General features: G+C 34.6%; 3 protein-coding genes and 1 non-coding gene across 8 annotated transcripts; 2 read left to right on the top strand and 2 right to left on the bottom strand.

The window, feature by feature from the left end:
- LOC109717894 (methyltransferase-like protein 5) lies at positions 145-4,410 on the bottom strand. Of its 4 annotated transcripts, none has more exons than XM_020243844.1 (9): positions 4,125-4,409; positions 3,650-3,706; positions 2,776-2,873; positions 2,233-2,302; positions 1,978-2,026; positions 1,561-1,649; positions 1,417-1,464; positions 632-682; positions 145-480 (listed from the first exon to the last, which is right to left on the bottom strand). In XM_020243844.1, the coding sequence occupies exons 1-9, from the start codon at positions 4,182-4,184 to the stop codon at positions 394-396; spliced, it is 609 nt and encodes a 202-aa protein (XP_020099433.1). In that variant the 5' UTR covers positions 4,185-4,409; the 3' UTR covers positions 145-393. The 4 variants fall into 4 exon arrangements, with proteins under 4 accessions (XP_020099433.1, XP_020099432.1, XP_020099434.1 ...); XM_020243843.1 differs by having other exon boundaries at positions 632-691; positions 4,125-4,184; XM_020243845.1 differs by having other exon boundaries at positions 394-480; positions 632-691; positions 3,650-3,777; positions 4,125-4,410.
- TRNAS-CGA lies at positions 4,699-4,780 on the top strand. Its single transcript has one exon. It is a non-coding gene; the product is annotated as a tRNA-Ser (tRNA).
- LOC109718463 (transcription factor bHLH68-like) lies at positions 14,161-21,702 on the top strand. Its single transcript, XM_020244720.1, has 12 exons — positions 14,161-14,760; positions 15,144-15,459; positions 15,925-16,002; positions 16,245-16,310; positions 17,212-17,577; positions 18,043-18,120; positions 18,351-18,416; positions 19,795-19,860; positions 20,159-20,209; positions 21,091-21,135; positions 21,405-21,449; positions 21,565-21,702. The coding sequence occupies exons 1-12, from the start codon at positions 14,483-14,485 to the stop codon at positions 21,700-21,702; spliced, it is 1,593 nt and encodes a 530-aa protein (XP_020100309.1). The 5' UTR covers positions 14,161-14,482.
- LOC109718036 lies at positions 23,131-25,010 on the bottom strand. 2 transcript variants are annotated; one of them, XM_020244027.1, is made up of 3 exons: positions 24,728-25,010; positions 24,517-24,609; positions 23,131-23,785 (listed from the first exon to the last, which is right to left on the bottom strand). In XM_020244027.1, the coding sequence occupies exons 1-3, from the start codon at positions 24,935-24,937 to the stop codon at positions 23,636-23,638; spliced, it is 453 nt and encodes a 150-aa protein (XP_020099616.1). In that variant the 5' UTR covers positions 24,938-25,010; the 3' UTR covers positions 23,131-23,635. The 2 variants fall into 2 exon arrangements, with proteins under 2 accessions (XP_020099616.1, XP_020099615.1); XM_020244026.1 differs by having other exon boundaries at positions 24,469-24,609; positions 24,728-25,008.

Raw genomic sequence — 25,676 nt, 5'->3', positions numbered from 1 at the left:
ATAATATTGGCTTTCCAATAAAGGCTCGAAACACTTAAAAGATTATTCATCACCTATAAAATAGAGTTTTAAACAGCAACAGAATTACAATCTCACAATAAAATTTTTTAACAAAATACACTAGGAAATTTTTAAGAAAATAAATGCAGCAATAAATTCAAAATGTCATTATGAATTTTTCACACTAAAAACTCACGGTTCCCATCATGATATGTACCAAACATAATTTTTGAGACATTTGCTTATCACACACATCATATCTTCTTAGTCAATTGAATTTTCATCAAAAAAAAAAAAAAAAAGAAGTACATAATGAACCATTTTCTCAATTCCGATCTCGGTAAGAAGTTGCAATTTGGTTCGGGTTTGCGATGAGCATTGAACTGCGAAGGGTCACGGAACAAAGCGCCAGAGATCCACGGCTACGTCGACCTCTTTCTTCTTGTGGAACTTGTAAAGTTGTGGTACGTCAAACCGAAGCTACACAAAGAAAAAAAAAAAAAAACCAGAAAACAACAAAAAGAAAAATAAATCAGGCGAATCTCCGATAACTAGAACGGTGTGTGCCAAAGGAATACTTCAATTTGGATTTACGTTACTCAACGACTTCGAAACGGAATTAGTAATGTACCTCGCATAAGACCTCAGCGCTTTTGGCACCATAATCCCGCAAGGCCGTCCTCTTAATGTGCTGAACATAGCATGATTAGAAAAGAGGAAAATGAATATTGGATGTAAAAGAAGATGCAAGATCAGTTTACATCAGAGCAATTTTGGTCCGAAGGCTTCCTGTTACAGTAGAAGCAGAAGCTTCAAATTGAATTTTTTTGCTTTTGGGATACAAAAGGTTGTTCAAGATTTTCACTACAGCATTGTTCGCTAAACACCGAGATTCTAGAAGCTTCTGCTCTCTAGAGTAGAGATGTTGCTCCAGAAGCCAAGCTAAATAGAAGCTGCCTTAGTAGTATTAACATGCAAGCGCAGTTATACCCAAAATACTTCTCTAACTTCTTTAACATGAAAATGAAGAATTTGCTAACATAAACAGAAAACTAAGGTCTCTTCCGACTTCCCAATCAAGGCAAAAGGAATAATATTTCACCCAAATGTTCATTTATCTATTCTAAGAATGATGATTGTTTCGTAATGAAAAGAGCAATACATATTAAATAGTCAAAATATTATATAAACAGATAATTTCTGCGGTATGGGTATTTTCGTTTGCAATTCAACCTAGGAATATGATTTTAGTTCCATTGCAAGCTCCTCATAATCATGAATTTCCTGGTTAGTGCATTTCGCCCACAAGATGATTTATTAAATTCTCAGGGAAAAGATATGATTGCAGCGTATATACTGTATGGGTTGTAGGCATGAACCAAAAAGAAGTTCAAAATGTTCACGAGAATAACTTACTTCTCTGGTTGTAGTCTTATGTAGAGAATATACTGCTCGAGAAGCAACCTGAACAATAGGTCAAAGTGCTTTGAGAAACAAATAGTGATTAATTACACAATGATGAGGAAGTTATAAAAATAAAAAAAAAAATGAAATTCTTGCCTTCAAAGCCATGCACAGGAACTCCATATCAGATCCTTTCTTTCTAGTCCCAAAGGGAGGATTCATTACAACAGTATCTACCAAAGGACCTGGACAGGTCTTATATTAGACATACCGAATACCAGACAATATTACTTCTTTCACTAATATGCAGACAATATTTGTGTAAATTCGGATATATTTTTGCATATATAAATAGTAACAAGCAAGTATATTTATGTTACGGAGATTCTTTCATTTTATATTATTCCTTGACACTTGTCTCTGCCTACAACTAAATATTGCATCACTGTTTTGCAATTTTCAGGTTTAGTATTGTAAACTTGTTTTTTATTTAACTAATGTTCAAGTAATGGTACGAAACCAGAAAATTGACCCAAGAACAGAAAGAAAGAGTAGAATCAAAACAGGATTTACCTCTCAATTTCAAATTCTTGATGTCTGACCAAATGAAATTTATACCCACCTGCATCAACAAATATTGAATATAAAAGCAGAATCACTCTATCTTCATCCGATATAAAACATTGTAGAAAGTTTGGCCATATAACTAATCTAGTCGAAGGACGCAGGAAAATTGCCAAATATTTGTTGAAAAATGAGAAATATCTGAATAAAATCCAAAACTTCTTAAGGTAATTTAAGCCATATTTTCTGGTAGGAGGTAAATACCTCCAAATCTTCAGCATTCTGTGAAGCAATTTCAAGAGATTGTGGATCGATATCAATCCCAACCACATGTCTGTCATGTCATAAGAGTGCCTATATAAGGTCCAAGATTTTCATTAAAGAAATAAAATATAAACATTAAACAACCTTAAAACATAAAGAGTCATAGAGACATCTGAGGTCTTGTACTTTGAAACCGCCTACGTAAACTTTCAAAATTTTGATCAACTACTAAACACTACAATACGTTTGATTTCGGTAACTCTCAGTCGGAAACTAACGGTATTCTTAACTTTTTGGTGGAACACTCCACAACCTAAAAGAATATTCGAACTATGTATAACAATCTATAATTTTTGCTTCAAAAACCATTAAGTTCTACCAGAATTTGAAAGAATTTTCTGAGACGGAAGGTAATGAAACATTAGGCTGAAAAGTAAATAAGCAAAGTTCAGATACCCGTTTCAAACTTGCAAAATTACTACAACTAAGATTTGTACATAAGAATTTTTTCTTCGATAATTTCCAAAAAGTTTATATACTCACTCAGCACCCAAAAGAGAACTCGCCACACCAAGCGTACCACAGCCGCAACCAAAGTCAGCTACCACTTTGCCACTTATATCATCAAAGCTATTTTCAGCCTGAAAAGTTTACAAGGAAAATTGATATAACAGTATATAATGCATTTTACAAGTCACTACAGTAAGTGAGACTCTAAAAAGTAAAGGAATATAAGAACAACAACTAGCAGAGAAAAGAAGTACTAAATGCTAAAGAGTAAAAGGACCTCAGAGCAAACCGAAATATACAACAAATCACCATGTTTCGGCCAAATTGTACTTCAGCTACTGTGTTAAGCCAAAAAGAGCCTCGAACTAAAAGTAGAGTCCTAATGTAAACATAATATATCCGATTTTGGTGAAGGATAAACCTAAATCACCTAATTTTTACTAAATTGTACTGCAAATAGTATCTGAGGCCTAAAGGAACCTCAAACTTAAAAGATGATCTCCCACATGTTCAACTGAAGCTAATAACCAGTAGAAAGAAACGTTCTGGTTCGACTTAATGTTTTACCGTAGTTTGGTTGGAACCTCTTTGCTACGTTATGAGAGAGAGTTCATGTTCATATTCTTCTTACGTCAGTCGTAAATTATACCAGGTTTTTATCAACGCAAACAACAGATAACAGGGAAGTTCATGAACAAGTATAAAAGTCTAAGTCATCTTGCTTCGATTTCTCGATTGGATCTCGCACATAATGATCCCAAATTCAGATAATAACATTAGTAAAAGATCATAGCCCGCACATATACAAACATCATTGAGTTAGAGCAATTTAATACACGACGGATCGAAATAATCCATGAATCCTATAAAAAAAAAAAAGGGGGGGGGGCGGGGGGAAATCCCATACCGTGTAAATCATTCGTGATGCAATATGTGGCCCAGTTGGGTATTGCTCCAGCTCCACCTGCTCATTTTTCACCGTTTCCAACGAAATCAATGTAAAGCTTACAACTTTAGAACTCTACATCAAAATTTCTACTAACCAAATTGGAAAAAAAAAAAAAAAGAGGAGTTAAATGGGTTTCAATGAAATCAATGTAAAGCTTATTATTTTAGAACTCTACATCAAAATATGTACCATATTTTTTTTAAAAAAAAGGTAAAGCTTACAACTTTAGAACTCTACAGCAAAATTTGTACTAAAAAACAACAAAAAAACAAACTTTCGGGAAATTTTTTGAAGGCCATGAACAGTTCGACCAAAAGTGGAGCATAAGCAAGAGAATAAAAGAGCGCAAAAAGTAAATAATTATAATAGAAGAATAAATTCGCCAAAAAAAAAAAACAAAAAAGAGGAATGAGAATCTGGGCATAAGGGGGACCTTCGGATTCGAAAATTGTTGGAGGTCTCCGAGGAGGCCTTCGAGATGCTTCAGCTTCATTATTCGAATCGAATACTCTCTTTTTTTCCCCTTTTCTTTGTTGCGATTGTATGGAGAAGAACCCTAATTTCTCCGTTTTATTTTTTAATTTAATTTGAACATTAATGGGTTCGGAATCTTCGGATTGAATTGGGTTGGATACGGATCGGGTCAAATTGACAACACATAATAATAATAATATTTGAGCGAGTCATTTCGAAATTGACCCAACTCACTTTGCTTGAAGTTTTTTACCACATCATTCGACAATTTGGTTTCACACCTTTTTTATGAACTCATCAACCCGCTCCATTAGCCCAACCCAACCCGACATGTAAAGACCCGATCCAAAATTTTTGTTTGTCTACAAAATTTCTCTCAAACTTCGGGATAAGATTTAGTGATGTCGATATTTTGTTATTTATTTTACAAAAATTAAATTTTTGATTTTCGATTTTTATTCCAATGAGAGATTAAATATTTTTAAATAATTCATAATGTTATTTATAATTTTAATGCAATCAAATAAGCAAGTGTCGATATGTCCGAGTGGTTAAGGAGACAGACTCGAAATCTGTTGGGCTCTGCCTGCGCAGGTTCGAATCCTGCTGTCGACGCAATTATATTTTTTGCCCTTACTGCTTTTATATTATACTGTTATGTTGAGGGTTAATTGTTCTCTAACTCTAACAAATTAGAAGAATATATTTGAAAATATCAGAACTTTTGCAAAGACAACATATAAAAGTTTTATATAAAGTTGCATATCGTAGTTGAATATCGTAAGGATATATTTATCGTAGTTGAATATCGTAGGGATATATTTATTATTTACTACATTTGTAGATCGTAGGGATATATTTATCATTTACTATATTTGTAGGAAACTGTATGAAATTAACCCTCCAATAAGTCGTTTATGAAGTCGGTATCAGTGTAGGAATGTCAATGGGACGGATTTGCCACGGATTTTCAAAAAATTCAAACCCGAACCCGACTCCAAATTTGAAATCCGAGCCCGAATCTAATGGATTTTAAAAATTCATATCCAAATCCGAATCCAACCAAAACTTTAAAATCCAAACCCAGAAATTCAAACCCGAAACAATTATTTCTCTTTTTAATATTTCAAAATTTATTATATTAAATCTAAAATTTTAAAATATAAATTTAGATATAACATGAAATATTTATATACATTATTATATATAATGTAAAATAAATTCGAGTTCGGATTCCAGTTCGAGTTTGCGCCGAGTACAGTCAAAATCTATATCCGAATCTATATCTGCCAGATTTTTATTTTTTATATCCATATTTGGAACCATATTCGTTTAGTATCGAATAAATTCGCTCCGTTTGAATTTGGGTTCGAACAAAATTTCGAATATCGGCCGTATCCATTGACATCTAGGTCGGTGCTTACACTAGCGGATCAGTGAGGTCACGTTTTAAGATCTTTTTAATTACCTGAATAAAACATTAAATATTTTGATTATCTAAATAAAAAAAAAAATTGCATCTCACTAGTTTGTGAAAATTGAAATATGTATTATTGTATGCCTGTATATTATATGCCTATATATATATATATATATATATATATATATATATATATATATAGAATTAGGCTGGAATACTATTAATAGCACTAAGTTATTGGTGCTATTAGGTTTTCGGTCCTTGGATGAAGAAATGTATGATTAGGATAATGTGGACTCCCTAAGATTGAGTGATTTGTTAGTTGAATACTATAATCTAACAGGTGAAAATAGTTAAATGATTAAATCTTACAACAGAAAACTCGGTAACACCAAGTGCTTAGTGCTATCGATAGTATCCCAACCGGACTCATATATATATATATATAGAGTTGGACTGGGCTACTATTAGTAGCAAAATTCCATTATTGCTACCAGTTTTTTAACCTTTGGATCAACTCTTTTCATTTTTTCTAACCATTGGATTAAATATTATAACCCAGTGGAGACCACTCAATCCTAGGGGGACCACTCAACTCTAACCAACTAATATCATCCTGATCCTACAATTTTTCATCCAAGGGTTAAAAACTTGATAGCAAAAAGAGCGTTTTACTATTAATAGTATTCTAGCCTAATTCTATATATATAGCAAAAAGAGCGTTTTACTATTAATAGTATTCTAGCCTAATTCTATATATATATACACACACACACACAATATTTTAGAAATCCTAGTTAGAAGGGAAAAGGCATACATCACTACTTCAGCTGCGCAATGAGCCATGGAACTTGTGACCTTTCCTTATGCTAATGAGTAATGAAATAAAAATGAAATTATAAATGGCTCCAATACTAAAGATGAATCCAAAATTCTTCAATTTGGGACTACCATGCATGTGATTTCCTTATTATAAGGAATCAAGTGTCATGATTGCATTGTACCAAAGCCTAACTCCAAATGTGAGGGTGTAAAAAAAAAAAAAAAAGTTAAGGATAAAGAAATAGTGGGAACCTAGGAATATATTGGAGAGGTGAAGCTCACCAACTTTAGTTTTAGGTTGATTTTTGGGGTTCTATATAGTAGTGACTTGGTTAGGCATGCCTAAGCTATCATGTGCCTTTTGATCTCAGCAATGATTCTAGGAAAGTCAACTTATTGTAGTGATTTACAACGTATTCGATATTATTGTAGAGTGTAACATTTTTAATAAAGCATTAGTAAGAGTATCTGTTCTAGATCACAGAATCTTTCTATTTGTTAATTTCTACAATAAAAATATCTACAAGTGAAAAAATAAGCAGAAGTAAAGCCAAACATGTATTAACTTCTCGTTCAGTGCTAATTGAAAACCATTAAAATGACATATAATGAGTTGAGTTTCCGTAGTATTTTTATAAATAAATTATTCTTCTAGGATATTGATTAGTAATTGGAGACCCAAAGAACATAAGAAGAGTCAATCATACAACTTGGCAAAATAAGAAGAATAAAATAGAAGAATAAAAAGGTCAAGAGAATAGTTGAATATGTTTGGAGAACTAAGCATATAAGCTTTTGGAGCAGTACATATATTGACACAAAAAGCTGGTTTTAAACATGGTCCTATTATTCTACTACATGTATGCATAGTACTCTTTGCAGTGTAATGATGAGCACGCGCTCTCCTTTTGAATTTAGCCGAGAAAAGAATTATATATTATATTATATTTATATTTATATTATATATTGTGATACAAAAGACAAGGATAAAGGTCGCCTCGTCAACTCTAGTAACTAAAGAGAAATTATTTTGCAAATAAAATTAAGATAAAATTTTTGATTAATTAATCGTGCTAATTTTCACAAAAAAAAAAAAGACTCGTGCTCCTTGTCTTTTAATGTGCTAAGAGAGCTTCGAGATATATAAGAAACTATACGTATGGAGAAACTCAAAAAAAAAAAAAAAAAACTAAAAATAAATAGAAAAAATTAACTAAATCGAAATTAAGCTAGTCCAAAGCTTAATTATAAGCCTTTAATTTTTTTTTAAATAGAACGCGAACCCAAATCTAATTTTTAAAATTTTAGTTTCTTACAATGTAATTGTTCTATATATATACTTTTTTAACCCAAAAAATAGTTTCTGTGCTACAATTTAGAAAATATTACCGATAAGGTTAATTAATTCGAATAACGACATATTCACATCGATATCTAAATTCTAAGAAAGTATATAAAAATATATACTTCTTAATTACTTTTGTTTTGATTATATCCGTTAGAAATGCCATGACAAAGAACCATATATATAAATATTTCGTTAATTGCACTAGTACATAAAAACAAGCTAAAAAAAGTTAAAAAAACAAAGATATGCGAATCACCTATTTGCAAAATCATTGATGGATAATTAGGCCATAAGTATCTCTTAAGTTCTACTTAAACATGATTAGTATTAGTGTTAGTATTAGTATATATATAGTGTGCACATGAGTTGATGACGCATCTATGATGCATGAATGACGTTAAAACTGCATATTTGTTATCGGAATTAATTGTGTAGCAAATTAAACAAAAATGTTGAATTATTAATATTTAGACAAGAGAATCTTTAGTAATTATTAAACGGGCACGTGTTTCGTTCTCGAGAATCTCAAACCCAATCAACTGAGAAGTTGAAATATGTCGGTTGGGTCAACTCCGCCTTATAAGACATTGTTGTAGGACTTGTGCCGTCTCAAAGTGCCGCTGATATATCGACACTGTATTTAATCACACATATCGTTTCGAATTATATAGAAAAGTTTAGTCATCAATATTATTCAGAGCTTTTTCTTAACAAGAATATTCAATTTGGTTAAACAATCACGAGTTCCTATGAGTTTTGCCGAGTAACTTTACTAAATAGCACTTCTGCAGAAAGCTTCAGCTTGATCATACAAATAGATGGGAGAGCCAAAAAAGAGTATAGAGATTTGAAATATATATGTAAAGAAAAAAAAAAATCAAAAAAGCCTTTATGAACGGCGTATAGTTTTTAGCACTTTACTTTCTTAGAAATTTAATATACTATAGAAATCACAAGGTAATAAAGTATAAATTATGCATGGGGTGAAAAAAATATAATTTACTATCTCTGTTAAATATATATATATTAAAAAATACTATTTTTTGGCGGTTTAAGTTTTTGAAGAAAAACCGCTGTTTCACATAATTTAATATGATATTAAAATAGAAAGTCTTAAGTTTGAATTCTCCCAAGCAACTTTTTGCATAATTAATTTCCTCCTATTTAATTCAATTAAGCTTATGTCTTAAAGTTTATAAAAAAAATCTCACGCCTAAACGTGGGGAGGAAGTATTAAATATAAATATTAAAACATATTATTCTCTGATAGCTTAAGTCTTTAGAGAATAACAGTTATTTCGTACATATAATTTAACACGTATCACCTCCAATCCACTAACCCTATGACATGTACTGCGCTCAGCCATGGATCGAGCGTCTAACGCCCTTTGAAGGTCGAAGATCTTTATGAGACTAAGAATCATATGATCTCAAAACTGACTTATTCATTATACTCAAAATACTAAACGACCTCACTCAGGATGAATCTTACTGTTAGTCCAAACTCCAAATGAGCATGATCTATCTAACTTTTCAGGTGGTAAAAGTTGCATAATAATCTCACATGTAGAGAGAGAGAGAGAGAGAGAGAGAGAGAGAGAGAGGGGGGGGGAATATGAGCATGAGCAGAAGAGGACAAGGGAGAGAGAGGTGCCTTTGGAGGAAAAGGTTGAGAAGCAAAAGATTAGTTTTTTTTAAAAATATATATATATATATATATATATATATATATATATATATATTAAATGTAATGGAAATAAAAAATAATAATAATAAATGGGGGCGCTTCAGGACACGGAGCCTGCGACAAAGATTTTGAGCAGGGTACGGACACAGCCCAAACTCCCACAAATAAAAATTCTCCCCAAATTATACTCCCTAAAACACGCCATTTATAATATAGGCTCGGCGTTTGAGGGGCCATTAATTTGTTCGTATGTATATGTAATATATCTTTGTTTATGCGGCCCGAGAGAATGTTAGGAAAAGCACAATGCCACCAAACGCATAAAAAGAGAATTAATTTAGTGGATCAACTTGGTGTGAGTTATCTTTTAGTTGGCACTGCTATGGGTACCTTGCAAGTGTCCCCCAACTTAAAGGGTGGTATTTGTGTATAAAGATGCAAACAGGGCGGACCCAGAGGCAGGAGGGGTAGATCTCTTACCTCCCCCCCTATTTCCATGGTGGGTCGGGGCGGCTTTGAGACGAGTTAGTTTGTATTATATTTTTGATCGTTGCTTATTACTGATCCATTAGTAACGAGTCGGGACAAAAAAAAAATTTTGGTGAAGTGGGGCTTATCAAATTAAGGAAAGAAGGGATTCATAGCGTATTCAGAACAGATTATTTTTTCTCTCATATTTTTTGGTCCAAAATTATCGAAAAATCCGTCAACCTGAATTCATTTACCGACCGTCCCTAGCGCAAGTGGCAAAAGACTTGGTGGTTGGTATCCGAAGTCCCAAGTTCGAATTCTAGTTGATTCATATTTTCAGCTAAGTTTATTTCTAAATAAAATACATAAAGCGGGTAGCATGCATGCTACCATCTCTTAAAAAAAAAAAAATTGTTTTCAAAAAATTAGCCGTTGGATTTTAATTGAGAGAACTCCGTAACACGGTCATATCTCCATATCGCGAGATATGACCACATTTCATGTTGTGATGCTATTTGTTACCTAAAAAATTGATCTGATTAGTCCTAGCACTGTTTTTGACAATCAAATGAAACTTTTGAAAGGGTGTGTTGCTTCTGTTGCATAGAATAATTAATAACTGTTGTTTTTTTTGGTTTAAGATCTCGTAATAAATTACAGCTACAAAAGCAACAATTTATTTATGCGACGACAATGTTAATAACTATTTATTTGTTTGTCAAATATCTAGCTAACTGTATCTCATTGTTAACGAACTGTATATTCAGTGGTGGGTGGGGGTACAACCTTGGGTACATGTTGAAAAGGAGAGCACTAAGAATTTCCCTAATTTGTGTAATTATAATGTTATGTTGTCGATTTCCATGTGGGAGAAGGAATAAGTATAGCAGCTTCTTAATTATAATCCTTTTCTTGGTGCCATGATTAGGCCTATGTATATATATTGTCCTAGATAATGTGTTTAATGGCTCCTAATTAGTAGTAGACTAATTAGCTCCTACTCTCTCCTAGGTTAGGAGCAATTAATATAATTAAGACCCATTAACCCATGTATATCCTCATCAAACTCCATTCAAGGCATCTACAATTTGTTTCATGAGCAACAACTTAATTAATTAGTAGCATAGAACATAATTTAAAACTTGGTCCAAATCAATTTGTTCACTACCAAAAAAAGAAAAAGAAAAAATCTATCTTGAATCTCTGGGATTATACTAATTTGTTTACTGTGTTCATCCATATTATTAATGGATAGGATCCGAATCTGACCCGTTAAGAATACCAACTTGTTTACACTCTTTAACTTTAGGTAAAAATGTACATAAATGGAGATTCCTCTCAAAATAACAAATGTTATTTAATTTAATGACTATATTAGCAATTAGTAGAATCTGTAAATCTATTTGCTGAAAAGTATGCAGAGTCGCGAAATTAATGTAACAAACTTAATATCGAGTCGATCTTCAATTTAGCTGACTTAAATAATTCAAATTAGAGTACGAAAAAGTTGAGAAAACAAACGGAGAGTTCTTTGTTAGATGTGACTCGAAATTGATAATCGATTTAAGTTCGGGTTTTCGACTCGCCGACAGTTTTGCGGTGCGACCAAATTGAAAAATTAAATTGTGAAGAAAAAATGAATGACAATGATGGGCTACGGGCTCGAGATCAGATCCAAAACCCGTTAAGAGTTTCCTTTTCATTTTTGCCCTAGAGGCGTGAGATCGTGATCGGTTGTACTCTTTGAATATTGTATTTTCTTTTTCGTTCGATAGTAAAGTTCTCTCCTTCCTCGTCCGTGATTTTTCCCTACAAAAAATTTTTCACGTAAATCTGTGTGTTCTTCTATTTCTGTTTGTGATTTGTTTATTTCATATTTGCTATTTTCGTTTTCGTTTGTGTGTTTGTCGTAACATCCTTAAACACATTTTCACCTCAACTTACCCCTTAAGTGTAATTACATATATACCTTAGATTCAACTCATAGACAGATAGATAGGCACCTTTCATATATATGGTAAAAAAGAACTATAAAGCAAAGTGAATAGTGAACACTTTTTTACCTTTCTAACCTCGAAAGTGAATGGAGAACACTTTTTTTTGGGGTACACTTCAGTGGCACATAAAGACAATCTACAAAGAAAAATATGGATGTAGGGCATAGTAAAATGATGGCTATATATAGTTATATACACACACACACAATATATAGTAACACTTTGGGATCACCAAAAATTATATTTAAAACCATTATTAGTGCTACGGCCGTTACAAAGGCAATATCTAACAATCGTGTCGGTGCTTCATTAGCATAAAAAATTTGTAGTTATTATGTTAATTAGTTAAATTATATAGCACCGTATACTTATAGTACTTGGTAAATAAAATTGCCACATCAAGGCTAATAGAAAATACTCTTTAATTTGGAGCATGTATATATGTATTGTTAAATATACAAATATTTAAATACTACTTTTTATCAGTTTAAGTTTTTAGCGAATAACGGTTGTTTCGTATTATTTAATATTAGATCAGAGCATGAGATCGTTAGTTCTACTCATGTCAAACTCTTAGTATTATTAATTTTCTCCCATCCAATTGAAGTCCATGTTTCGTATTATTTAACATGTATAAAATGGCTATTTTTATTCCAAGCAAACTTAATTTAAGGTACTAATCTATGATAAATGAGAGAATTAAATAAGAAATGTTCATTACTATAAATGCAAAGAGTACGTATCTATTGTTGCAAGTGTCATGATTTCAAAAAAAAAAAAGCATAATACATTATTCATGTACCCTATCTCTTTATAGTGTTTTGAAAGCAATAATGAGCAATTAATTATATTTATATTATTAAGGGAAAAAAAATGTACTTTGTAATTTACGAAATTTTTAGAAACTCGCAATGACATGAATGAATTGTTTAAGGCAATTGTTGGGGTTTGTAATCCAAAATCTCAAAAGAAGAGTCAAAGCTACAACCTTTCACTAAAGTAGAATGAAAGTACAAATGTATTGATTCACTATTAAAAAAAAAGAAAGTAAAAAAAAAAAAAAAACCAAATGTTCATCCATCTCATTTCTCCTGAATTGTCTTCTTACTTCTTTACAAAAGTAAAATCATGGCATCAACTTTACCAATAGCAAGAGCTGTATTAAATTGTCTTTTGTTGTGCTACAACATGTCCTACTTAAGAATATAGTTTAGGACCTTATTGCTTATACCATTATATATATATTAATTCACAAGGTTACAATTAAGATCTATTGGCTATATAGATCTGCTTTGAGCGTTTCCTTTTTTTTTTTCTTTTTTTTTTTTACCCTTTCTAATGTTGTTTTTTCCTCGAGGCGCCTCACCTCTGTAGCCAAATTCATCCATTCACTGAATGAACCAGATAGCGTACTACCTATTCTCAAAAAAAGAACCACATAGATGACAACAAAAAATACAAGACTATGGCTTTTTCCTTGTAAAAACAAAAGCCTTAGGTATAGCATGATTGTCCTAAAAAATATATATACCACTTATGAATATACTTTACACCACATAATTTTTTGTTATATTTAAAACTAATATCTGTTTAATATCGGTATCCATGTTCATATTTGTAAAGAAAAATAAAAAAGAAAATTGATTTAGCCTAACATTTATATCATAGGTAAAAATGTACAAAGACGCCCAAAACTACAGGCAATTTTGAAATAGACGTTCAAACAAACTAAACATTTTGATTGAACACCTCCTTGACTTTTTTTTATATTTTTAATTCAAGTTGTTCTAATCAGTTAAGTGTTAATTGACTAAAATCTTTTTTTCCCCTCAATTTAATTGACTAAATAAAGTCTCTTAATTTCTTTTAAGGACAGAGAGAGAGAGAGAGAGAGAGAAAACTAAATTTGAATGGGCACCCATTTTAATTAAAATGGTCTATAGTTGAGGGTTATTGGATTCATTTGTTTTACCTATAATTTATCTAAATTATTAAGTGGCTAATTAGGCCCATATTATGGATCACTAATTAAAAGTCCTCTCCTGAAACCACTCCTTTTGGTCTGAATGCACTGCCACCACCTTTCCTGCCTCACTTTATTGATAAAGCAAAAGCAGGCCAAAATAAATAAATAAATAAAACAACAAAGAAATTAAAAAGAAAGGAGAGGAGAAAAGAAAAGCAAAGCAAAGCAAAGCAAAAAAGAAAAGGGCAAAAAAAGATAATTAATAAATAAAGGAGGGGTGGGGAGTAAAGGGAGAGAGAGAGAGAGGAATTAAGACAAAACAAAAGACCCCTTACCTTCCCATGTACTCAGATTCCTCTAAACAGGTCCTATGCTTTTTTTCTCCTCTCCAGGAGTTAAGAACCCCATCCTTATAGAAAACCAAAAGAGAGAGAGAGAGAGAGAGAGAGAGAGAGAGAGAGAGGCAAAAGCTCTAGCCAAAAGGTTGACTTGAGGAGTGCTCAGGAGAAAAAGGGTTGAAATTAGCAGAAGAAGTAGTAGCTAGTAGTTGTAGTGCTTGTGTGGAGTAGAATAAGCCAAGGATCAACATAGAAACATTTTTGAGCCATGAATAGAGGGGGAGGGTTTCAGAGCTTTCTGGTGCAGCAGATGACCATGGGGGGAAACCCTAGCAGCTGGTGGGCAAGCAACATGAACAGTAATAGTGTGAGAGCAGCAGCAGCACTTGTTGATCAAGAAGAGGCTGCTAATTCTCTCTTGCCCTCCTCATCACCTTCTCCCTCTTCAGTGTTTCCTCATCATCAGTTCCAATCATTACAACCCTCCTCTCATCTCCTTCCTACCAACCAAGATCTTCCTGAGTCATGGAGCCAGCTCTTGCTGCAGTACTTAATTATCCTCTCTCTCTCTCTCTCTCTCTCTCTCTCTCTCTTTCAAGTTCTAGCTAGAACTTAGCTATTCATCTTCTTCGTTTTTAACAGGGATAAAATTTTAGTTGAAATATATAGCAGATGATGATTCCCAGCACCCATATACAAGAGCTGCTTTAATTTATATCTTCATCCTTCATATTAATTCAAAAGAAACTTTTTCTAGCTAAATGGTCTTTAATTTCTTTTTTTGTTTGTTCCTTTTCCCCCAAGTATTAAAGCTTTATTCCAATTCCAATCTTACAAAGTTGCTAGCCTTCTAATTATTTTGGATCATTTAATTAAAATTGTTGTTGTCTAATTATATACTCTTTTCGTGGTCATGGGAAATTTCCTAGGGGAGGATTAGGTGGTGGAGAGGAATATAGCTGCAGGTATGGCTCAAATAACCCTTTCCAAGCCAAGGATCATGAGATGGAGATGTACCAAGCAGGAAGTGAGCACATGGGCAGCAGTACTGTAAAGCAAGAGATCTCATCTGAGAATGCCTATGCCTACTCAAAGCCTCAGTGGAGTCAAATGCTGCAAGCTTCCTCTCCTAGGTCATGTGTTACAAGCACAGCAAGCTTCAACAGCAACATGCTGGACTTCTCAAACAACAAGCCTCCAGAGTTAGGGCAAGGGCACCACCAGCAACCAGAGAACTCATCTGAGGTACTCAAGATGTTGCATGACTTTTGTTCTCTCTCTCTCTCTCTCTCTCTCTCTCTCTCTAGATCTCACTCATGAGTTAAACTCTTGTTTCTCTTGTTTTGCTTTTTTTTTTTTTAACTTGATGGGCTTACCCTAGAACCATGCCATGCATGTACTTGTGAAGATTAGGCTTCATTCCCTCATCATTCATGTGAATTTTTGTTTTTATTATTTTTTTTGTTTTTGAGAGATTCATGCATGTTGGATTTTGCTCCTAGCTAGGATGGGGGTATTCATTTTTTAAGTATTATATATCCTCATGCTCTTTAATTTGTTTTGGAATATTTAACTGGCCTGCAGTCAACAAAAGAGCAAGCTAGGCTATATATAGAGTATCTCATGGATCTTGGTATAAGCTTCTCTACAGTTGGGGTTCTCAGAGACACCTTGAAATGCCACCCTAATTATTCTTCTGTCTTTCTCCAGTGCAACAGCACTACATCAGGTTCAGCTTTCAAGAAGGCTAGGGTTCAAGGCTCCTCACCACTACAATCTACTTTCAAGGTCTCTCTCTCTCTCTCTCTCTCTCTCTCTCTCTCTCTGATGAATTATGGGTTAACCATTTTAATATATATATATATATACACACACATAAAACTCAAAACTAATATGCACCTAGATTTATGATTTTAAAAAGCCTCATTTTACAACAAGGACTAGAAAAAGAACAGCTAGCTACTGAACTGATGACTGAGAAAAAAACATGTTTTTTTTTTTTTTTGGTTCTCATAAATATTTTATTTCAGGTGAGGAAGGAGAAGTTAGGGGACAGAATAACTGCCCTTCACCAGATAGTTTCCCCATTTGGAAAGGTTCCACCCCGACCCTATATTTTACACCCTTTTAGATTTACCTGAGGTATATATAAGCTATAGCTGGTTTATGAAGCTCGAAAAATTGGTACATGCACCCGGTGCACCCCACAATATTGCACTTCTAAAACTCAACTATGAATGAAGCCTCAATTATAATTAAATTTATTACAAGCATGTTTTACATGCGTGTTCTGCGAGGATTTCTGATTGGAAGTATAAGAGGTGATTTAACTGAGTGTAAAAATTTTGGGCCACTGATTTGATTCCAACGAGTTATTATTGATAATAAGTCGGTCATTACAATCTATATATTAAAAGTTGTAAATTTAAGACGTACACCTTTCAATATCCTCCTTAACTAATGTCGGGACTAACTCCTTGATTCTGGCATAATAAGTTTCCAAAACTTTTTCTTTCTTAACATACACATATCATTTTAGACATCGTAAATCATATGATCATTTTGAAAAAAAAAATAATTTCAAAATAGTAATCATCCCATATACAGTGCACTGGGTGCTTGCGAGTAATGTCTCACTTCTTTTTTTTTTTGTTTTGAAAAGAATAATTTCTCACTGATCGAGCCAGTCCAATCCAAGTGGTGAATTTAAAGCAACTCACAGTCCTGTGCTTATATATATATATATAGTTTTGCTAGAATACTATCAGTAGTAAACGAGCCGTTTTACTACCTATTTATTTTCAATGATAGAATTTCCAAATTGACGATCGGCTCCATTGAACATGATCTATACCACTTGAAGTGTTTAGAAATCAAATTTCAAATCTTTTCGACATCATTTGCCTAATGATCAAAGGGTTTCAAAATTTGTAATTTTAATGGTCGATAAGAGGCGTTTTCTCGTTTAACAGCGTAAANGGATCATTTAATTAAAATTGTTGTTGTCTAATTATATACTCTTTTCGTGGTCATGGGAAATTTCCTAGGGGAGGATTAGGTGGTGGAGAGGAATATAGCTGCAGGTATGGCTCAAATAACCCTTTCCAAGCCAAGGATCATGAGATGGAGATGTACCAAGCAGGAAGTGAGCACATGGGCAGCAGTACTGTAAAGCAAGAGATCTCATCTGAGAATGCCTATGCCTACTCAAAGCCTCAGTGGAGTCAAATGCTGCAAGCTTCCTCTCCTAGGTCATGTGTTACAAGCACAGCAAGCTTCAACAGCAACATGCTGGACTTCTCAAACAACAAGCCTCCAGAGTTAGGGCAAGGGCACCACCAGCAACCAGAGAACTCATCTGAGGTACTCAAGATGTTGCATGACTTTTGTTCTCTCTCTCTCTCTCTCTCTCTCTCTCTCTCTAGATCTCACTCATGAGTTAAACTCTTGTTTCTCTTGTTTTGCTTTTTTTTTTTTTAACTTGATGGGCTTACCCTAGAACCATGCCATGCATGTACTTGTGAAGATTAGGCTTCATTCCCTCATCATTCATGTGAATTTTTGTTTTTATTATTTTTTTTGTTTTTGAGAGATTCATGCATGTTGGATTTTGCTCCTAGCTAGGATGGGGGTATTCATTTTTTAAGTATTATATATCCTCATGCTCTTTAATTTGTTTTGGAATATTTAACTGGCCTGCAGTCAACAAAAGAGCAAGCTAGGCTATATATAGAGTATCTCATGGATCTTGGTATAAGCTTCTCTACAGTTGGGGTTCTCAGAGACACCTTGAAATGCCACCCTAATTATTCTTCTGTCTTTCTCCAGTGCAACAGCACTACATCAGGTTCAGCTTTCAAGAAGGCTAGGGTTCAAGGCTCCTCACCACTACAATCTACTTTCAAGGTCTCTCTCTCTCTCTCTCTCTCTCTCTGATGAATTATGGGTTAACCATTTTAATATATATATATATACACACACATAAAACTCAAAACTAATATGCACCTAGATTTATGATTTTAAAAAGCCTCATTTTACAACAAGGACTAGAAAAAGAACAGCTAGCTATTGAACTGATGACTGAGAAAAAAACATGTATTTTTTTTTTCTTGGTTCTCATAAATATTTTATTTCAGGTGAGGAAGGAGAAGTTAGGGGACAGAATAACTGCCCTTCACCAGATAGTTTCCCCATTTGGAAAGGTTCCACCCCGACCCTATATTTTACACCCTTTTAGATTTACCTGAGGTATATATAAGCTAGATTGTTTATATATGAAGCTCGAAAAATTGTTACATGCACCTGGTGCACCCCACAATATTGCACTTCTAAAACTCAACTTTGGATGAAGCCTCAATTATAATAATTAAATTTATTACACGCATGTTTTACATGCGTGTTCTGCGAGGATTTCTGATCGGAAGTATAAGAGGTGACATACTCTAGTAATAATTAACTGAGTGCAAAAATTTTGGGTCAGTGATGTGATTCCAACGAGTTATTATTGATAATAAGTCGGTCATTACAATCTATATATTAAAAGTTATAAATTTAGGACGTACACCTTTCAATATCCTCCTTAACTAATGTCGGGACTAACTCCTTGATTCTGGCATAATAAGTTTCCAAAACTTTTTCTTTCTTAACATACGCGCGCATATCATTTTAGACATAGTAAATCATATGATCATTTTGAAAAAAAAAATAATTTCAAAATAGTAATCATCCCATATACAGTGCATTGAGTGCTTGCAAGTAATGTCTCACTTCTTTTTTTTTTTTGTTTTGAAAAGAATAATTTCTCACTGATCGAGCCAGTCCAATCCAAGTGGTGAAATTAAAGCAACTCACAGTCCTGTGCTTTTATTTATATATATATATATATATATATATAGTTTTGCTAGAATACTATCAGTAGTAAACGAGCCGTTTTACTATCTATTTATTTTCGATGATAGAGCTTCCAAATTGACGATCGGCTCCGTTGAACATGATCTATACTACTTAAAGTGTTTAGAAATTAAATTTCAAATCTTTTCGACATCATTTGCCTAATGATCAAAGGGTTTCAAATTTTGTAATTTTAATGGTCGATAAGAGGCGTTTTCTCGTTTAACGGCGTAAAGATATCCAAATCAATTGAATTTTTGTTAGAAAATTCTTTAAACTATTTAAAACAAGATCTATACTCTTGATCTTGATTATAGACTCCTATCATCATGTTTTAAAGAATATTCATTTTCAGCCATTCATTTTCTGTTCACTTGATGGATAAAAGAACAATATCGAAAGTGCGTGAAATTTAATTTCTAGGTAGTTTAAATAGTTTAGATCATATTTAACGGAGCCGATCTGCATTTGTAAGCTCTATCATCGAAAACAAATAGGTAGTAAAACGCTCGTTTACTACTGATAGTATTCTAGCTCAACCTCTCTCTCTCTCTCTCTCTCTCTCTCTCTCTATATATATATATATATATATATATATATATGTATGTATTTGCCCATCTCCCCTTGATTAATTTGCTCCTGGGTGTGCAAATATATAAAGGAGTATCTGACATGGGTTTCTTTTTGCAGACTGACACTGCTTCAGTACTACTAGAAGCCATTGGCTACATCAGATTCCTCCTCAGCCAAATTGAGGTCTCTCTCTCTCTACATCTCTCTCTCTCTCTCTGAAAGTGTATGCATATTATTGCAAGAGAGTGAAACAAAAAGAGGAAGTGATTTAAGATCGGGCACGCAGTTAAGGCTGGTAAAAACGACAGCAACAGTACTGCATGTGTAGTATCTTGCAGTTATTGGTACCATGTGTAATGCTCTCATGTGCATTTGAGATTTACATACCCACACTCTTAGCTCTCTCTCTCTCTCTCTCTCTCTCTCTCTCTCTCTCTCTCTCTCTCTCTCTCTCTCATATTTATTTAAATCTTTCATGTAGGCACTCAGCTCCCCGTACTTGGCCAGTGGATCTGGGAACACTAGGCACCCTGTAAGTCTCTCTCTCTCTCTCTATATGTGTATATATATGGACCTTCTTTTTTTTTAACAAATGTGCTACAATGTATACAGCACCTAAGTTCTCTGTGGCCTCGCTTTTGTATCTATTTTCAGTTACAGTAATTTATAGTAATATTTATTGAATAAATAGAAAAGTAAGTAAGTAAAAGCGAAATTTTGAAGCCTAAATCATAGAATTTCTAGTTTGGATAATTCTGCTAAAACTTATGCTTGAATAATACTTTATCGAACAACACTATACTTTGCAGTAGTAAGCATTAAGCTTCTAATTTTTTAATAATTAACAATTTGTACATTCCTTGGAATATGGAGATCGAGCCATTATTATTAGTTGATCCTTTTTTAAATTAAATAAATAAAAAATAAGTAGGTTAGCTGGTGGATCAACAACATTATGTATTGATCACTCACTTTCGATCTCCTCAATGAAAGTGTCTTAGGGACCTCCGAAAGCCTTTCAAAAGTCAAAAAAAAGAAAAAGAAAAAGAAAAAAAGACAGTACTTGACAAGATCAAGAAAAGAAGAAGACCTTTACCACTGCACTAAGGATTTAATTAACTCCTTTACCATGCATGTCGATTTTGACTTCTTATAATTAAACAGATGCCTAATTACTTAACCTCATTATATACTCACTTTTGTTCATCTCTAGTTGCCTTGTTATCGAGTCCAAAGGACACCTTAACACCTTTTGCACATGTAATTCAACTTCTTTCAGTTTTATCGCATTAATTAATTAGAAAATCCAAAACAAAATCGCTTTTATTATATATTCTTGATTAATTTTCAGAGACAAAACCTTAAAAAATCCTGATTATTGTAAGTAACGTTTCATGTTTTTTTTATTTCTAGGGACAAGGAGAGAGAAATTGTATATTTCCAGAAGACCCTGGTCAGGTATATATATATATGTTTGCTATATTAAAATTAGTGAGACCCATGCTCACATTCAAAAAGCAAGATGGTCCTTGCATATAAAGAAACATGCATGTTAGCTTGGTTTAAAGCTTAATGCTTTTTACATCATCAACAAAGCTAGCTTTGAAGGATTTATTTAAAGGCCTCAACTTTACAGCTTTTATCTTTCAAAAGAGCAAAAAAAGAAAAAAAAGAAAAAAAAAAAAAAGACAACTAATTAATGGCTCTTTATATGATTCCTTTGACAGTTGTTACAAGATAATACAACGAAAAAAAGAGTCTCACCTGAACAGGTACTTCGCTTAGCTTCAAAGCTGTTCATCTCGTCGATATATCATTGATCACGATTACATGCAAAAAAAACAAATTGACCTAAATATGTTGCTTTTGTAATTCATGATGTTATAGGGTTTTGACAATGAGACAAAGAACAAGGACCTGAGGACTCGCGGGTTGTGCCTCGTGCCGGTGTCGTGCACTTTGCATGTCGGAGGCGGCAGCGCGGCCGATTTCTGGGCTCCAAATGCTCTCGGAGGCGGCTTCTGAATTACGAGTAAGGACGCGAACGCAAACGTGAACGTGAACGGAACGGCTTCTCCGCATGCTTAGGGCTCTTATTTTGGACATAACATCAGGAGCAGTCACTCTGCTTAACAAATCCGAAGGCTGATTGCTCTTGATGCTATGGTTTAGCAGTAGTTCTAGGGCATGCATCATGTGTCCAAAAAACCAAAAAAAGAAAAAAAGAAAAAAAAGTTGGGGTAGAAATTAATCTGGCAGGGTCCCTACATACATGTAGGAAGGGCTTTGTGTTATTTCACAACGCATTTTGCTCATGTCTCTGGCGCACTATATGTATATGAAAGTTAGTACTAGTGGTAATTAAGAAGCATGTTTAGTTTTGCTTTCTTTTTACTGAGCAAGTTGTGAAAAACATCCTAATGTTTGAAGAGTACATTTTGTGTTCCTAAAGTAGTTCATTGCGAGTAAATAATAGCACGGTAGAGAGAGTGTAAATCATCAAATAATGTCTCCGGCAAGACGGTGATCACCGCTGGCTCACGGGATACTCCTCTGATCTCCGCTGATGTTGCTTCATTTGACAATCCTTCGTCGCAGGCGGCTCGATGTTCATTGCGCGTCATGATCAAGTGTTTTTACCATCTTCATCTTCACGTTTGATAGTTTTATGCATTTTGTTCGAGTTTTTTCAAACTTAAGGCTAAAAAGCAGAATATAATCCTCCAATAGGCAAAGCTGGGGGATGTCGCAGTCGAAAATAAGCATCAAACAATAGAGACACAACACCAACTATATATATGTATGAGGATCCTAAAGGATCACTTTATCTAAAAGTCGGAATAAAATTGACAACGATCGAGACGACACAACGTTGGCAAGTAGGGCGAAAACGATTGCGTAAGAAAAGCAATATGCAGTGCAAGCCACACAGTGTTTCGGAAAACAAAAAATGAACTTCTAGGCTCCAAAAAGAGGATCTCCAATTTTAGAGCATTCTCACCTGCTCTGCTCGAAAAGCACTTTTTCAGAAACTCCAAACACAATAGAATGGCGTCGAAGCAAAATGGGGGCATTAGAAATTAATGTACTCCAACCATCTTGAAGCAAATGTGTATCCTACTGAATCGATTTATCAGTAATGGATTCGCAATAAACCAATATGAATGAGACGAATCAAAACAATCATCGCACACTCAATTTTCGATTCATGTAATAGCACGTCCAAATAGGAATTAGATCCAGCTATATCCCCACAAATAACAACACCACAATAACTAATTAAATCTAGCATGTTGAGAATCAAAAGAAAATTCATAAAGGTGTCGAATACACTTCCAGATGACTCTCTTCATTCTTGCTGGTTGCTTGTTCCTATCCGATATTTAATTGACAAAAATCTCCGTAAAATAAAAAGTCCATGCTTAATATGCTTAGACTATTCCTGAGCTGTGGTTTGATACTCGTAAAAACATCACAATTTTCTCACTTTATATATCTAAAAATTTACACAAGATAGTAAACACAGGAATTGTTAACCTGTCTCCAATTCCCTCCACCAGATGGAGAAGAGAAAGCCTCAACTAAGAATAGTTATCTTACAAAAGAAAGGACAAAAACAATATAATCTAGTAGTATTGGCGGCAGCAGTACGACTTATATAGTAATAAGTTATTAAGTAAAATGTATGAACAATCATGTACTAGTCCAATATTGCAAGTTGATTCTTGTACTACTTAAGGAATTTTTATATACATTGTACTTTACTCTGGACTACTAAAAATATCAAAATTATGTTGTATAATGGACTACTTAACCATATTTGAAACGCAGTAAAATAAGCAAGAGATAAACAATTATTTTGATTTTTTTTTGTTATAAGTGAAAAGTACATAGACATATTTTAAGATTGGGATAGTACAAGAATTATCCATTTGTCTCCGTATTAAGATGTATATATTCATAACTTACTTTTTAAAGGCCGGGTGGAGGACATCCACTGTCGGCCGACAGCGACCAGCCGGCCGTCACCCTTCTTTCTGATTTCCACCACCACTGCTGTCAGCATCCCCTTCCGATCTACCACTCGTGCATCGAACTCCACCTCTTCCTGCAATTCCGTTACAGTAACCGTGAGCACTATGCGGCTCGAATTGATCCTAACAGACTCATTTTGGTTAGTTCGGTTCGATTTTATTAGCAATCCAGCTTTGCTTTTCGTAAATTGAGAACAGAATAAACAGATTGACCGAATTTTATAATAGTTTGATTATCCAACAATTGAATTGCTTTAAACAGACAAAAAGAAAAATTACAGTTCGGTAAAGACTAGCATGAGTAGAGTATTTCACATGGATTTAACAAATCAATCAAGGATTGCTGCGCCGCTAGCACGGAGCGTGTTAATGTGCCATCAACAAGATACAACATGCTGACAAGATACAACATGCTGGTGCACAGCCGTGCAAATGGCATAGCGACACATCGCACGAGCACATTGCGTGCCAATGTCGGCGCGCCAACGCCAATGTGCGCCATGTGTTGGCTAAACTGAATTATTTTGCCCTGGTCCCACTTGGTTCATCAACATACTTTGGTTCGGTTTGATTTACCAAAATATGGAAAAACTCTAAAACTAACGGAAACCGAACCGAACCGAGCAGAACCGAGCAGCTGATGCCCAATACAAAGTTACGGCAAAGTCATATCATCAGTTCACTGAGACATTTCCACAAACAGTTTGTGCGCGTCATCGAAAGTGTATCTGCGTAGATATGGTTAGATTAATAGTACATTGAACATGGCGGGGTTGAAGAAGGAGATGTCGAAGGCGACGGAGACCTTGATGATGCCCTCCTCCGACATGATCGCCGCCGCGCCCACGTCGTCCATCGCGGTCGCCATCGGCCCCGGTTGCCACCTCCCCTCGCCATCCTAGCAACAGAGAGGGAGAGAGAGAGAGAGAGAGAAAAGAGGGTGCCCGGGTTCAGAAAGATTAGGGTTTCTCTTGGAACGATATAGTGGAAAGGGGTTTGAAAATTGGGGTTTTTACGGTGAGGTGTGCGGGGACGCGGAAGGAGCACGAGGCGCGGCCGCGCTCGGCGAGGCTGACGCGGATGCCGGAGAGGGCGAGCGCGTCGAAGAATCCGCCGCGCCACGCGGCGTCGGTGGCGACGGCGGGGTCGGCGCTCTTCGCGTCGATCGCCTCGAGCCACCTCCTCGCCGCCGCCGCCATCGCCGAAGAGGAGGAGGAGTCGCCCATGGCGGAGGAGGAAGAGGCGGCTCCTTTTTGTCTTGTTCTGGGTATCTATCTCGGAGTTTTTACCCAACTAGTCTCCTTCAACACTTTTATTTTAAAAATAGGCCTCTGAAATTTGAATTTGTAAAAATAGGCTCAAAACTGCCAGGTAGGCGGTGAGGTGGCGGGACTCCTTAAAAGCGGTGAATCATATACCGCATTCATGTGAAAGCGGTAAATGGTTCACTGCTTTCATGAGGATTTATATATCCCATGAAGGCGGTGAACTATTCACCGCCTTCATGGGCACCCACCATACCAAAATTTATTAAAAGCGGACAAGGAATTCATTAAAAGCGGTGAACTATTCACCGCTTATAAATACGGTGAATAGTTCACCGCTTTTAAATGCGGTGAATAGTTCACCGCTTTTAAAAGCGGTGAATGGTTCACCGCTTTTAAATGCGGTGAATGGTTCACCGCTTTCAAGCTGTACTACAACAAAACAGCAGCAATAATGCAAAATTCTCACATTATACAAAAAAGTAATGTTTTCAAGCATTTCAATTACAAAAATAATTACATAAAATCATCTATACCAACTTCAACCACACTTTAATCAGATAAAATGAGCAATATCAACACATTTCAATATGGATAAATTTAGATAATACTACAAAAATCAATATAGAAAGATCTGAATATCAAATATACATAATAATCTCAAAAATGATAAAAAACATCAAGTCCCCTCCATCCCCCT

This window comes from Ananas comosus, linkage group 12 (genome assembly GCF_001540865.1).
Source record: "Ananas comosus cultivar F153 linkage group 12, ASM154086v1, whole genome shotgun sequence".
Taxonomy (NCBI): domain Eukaryota; kingdom Viridiplantae; phylum Streptophyta; class Magnoliopsida; order Poales; family Bromeliaceae; genus Ananas; species Ananas comosus.
The sequence above is the reverse complement of the archived record's forward strand: the minus strand, read 5'-3'. Positions and strand labels throughout refer to the sequence as shown.

Bases quoted from the DNA above. Each gene is read 5' to 3' on its own strand.
- LOC109717894 (XM_020243843.1), bottom strand. From the start codon at position 4,184: ATGAAGCTGAAGCATCTCGAAGGCCTCCTCGGAGACCTCCAACAATTT. The intron at 2,027-2,232 runs GTATTTACCTCC...TTGTTGATGCAG, and splicing joins AGAATGCTGAAGATTTGGAG to GTGGGTATAAATTTCATTTG. The intron at 1,650-1,977 runs GTAAATCCTGTT...AGACCTGTCCAG, and splicing joins CAAGAATTTGAAATTGAGAG to GTCCTTTGGTAGATACTGTT.
- LOC109718036 (XM_020244026.1), bottom strand. From the start codon at position 24,937: ATGGGCGACTCCTCCTCCTCTTCGGCGATGGCGGCGGCGGCGAGGAGG. The intron at 24,610-24,727 runs GTAAAAACCCCA...CTCTGTTGCTAG, and splicing joins GCGTCCCCGCACACCTCACC to GATGGCGAGGGGAGGTGGCA. The intron at 23,786-24,468 runs GTACTATTAATC...ACGGAATTGCAG, and splicing joins TCAACCCCGCCATGTTCAAT to GAAGAGGTGGAGTTCGATGC.
- LOC109718463 (XM_020244720.1), top strand. From the start codon at position 14,483: ATGAATAGAGGGGGAGGGTTTCAGAGCTTTCTGGTGCAGCAGATGACC. The intron at 14,761-15,143 runs GTACTTAATTAT...GAAATTTCCTAG, and splicing joins TGGAGCCAGCTCTTGCTGCA to GGGAGGATTAGGTGGTGGAG. The intron at 17,578-18,042 runs GTACTCAAGATG...GTCTTTCTCCAG, and splicing joins AACCAGAGAACTCATCTGAG to TGCAACAGCACTACATCAGG.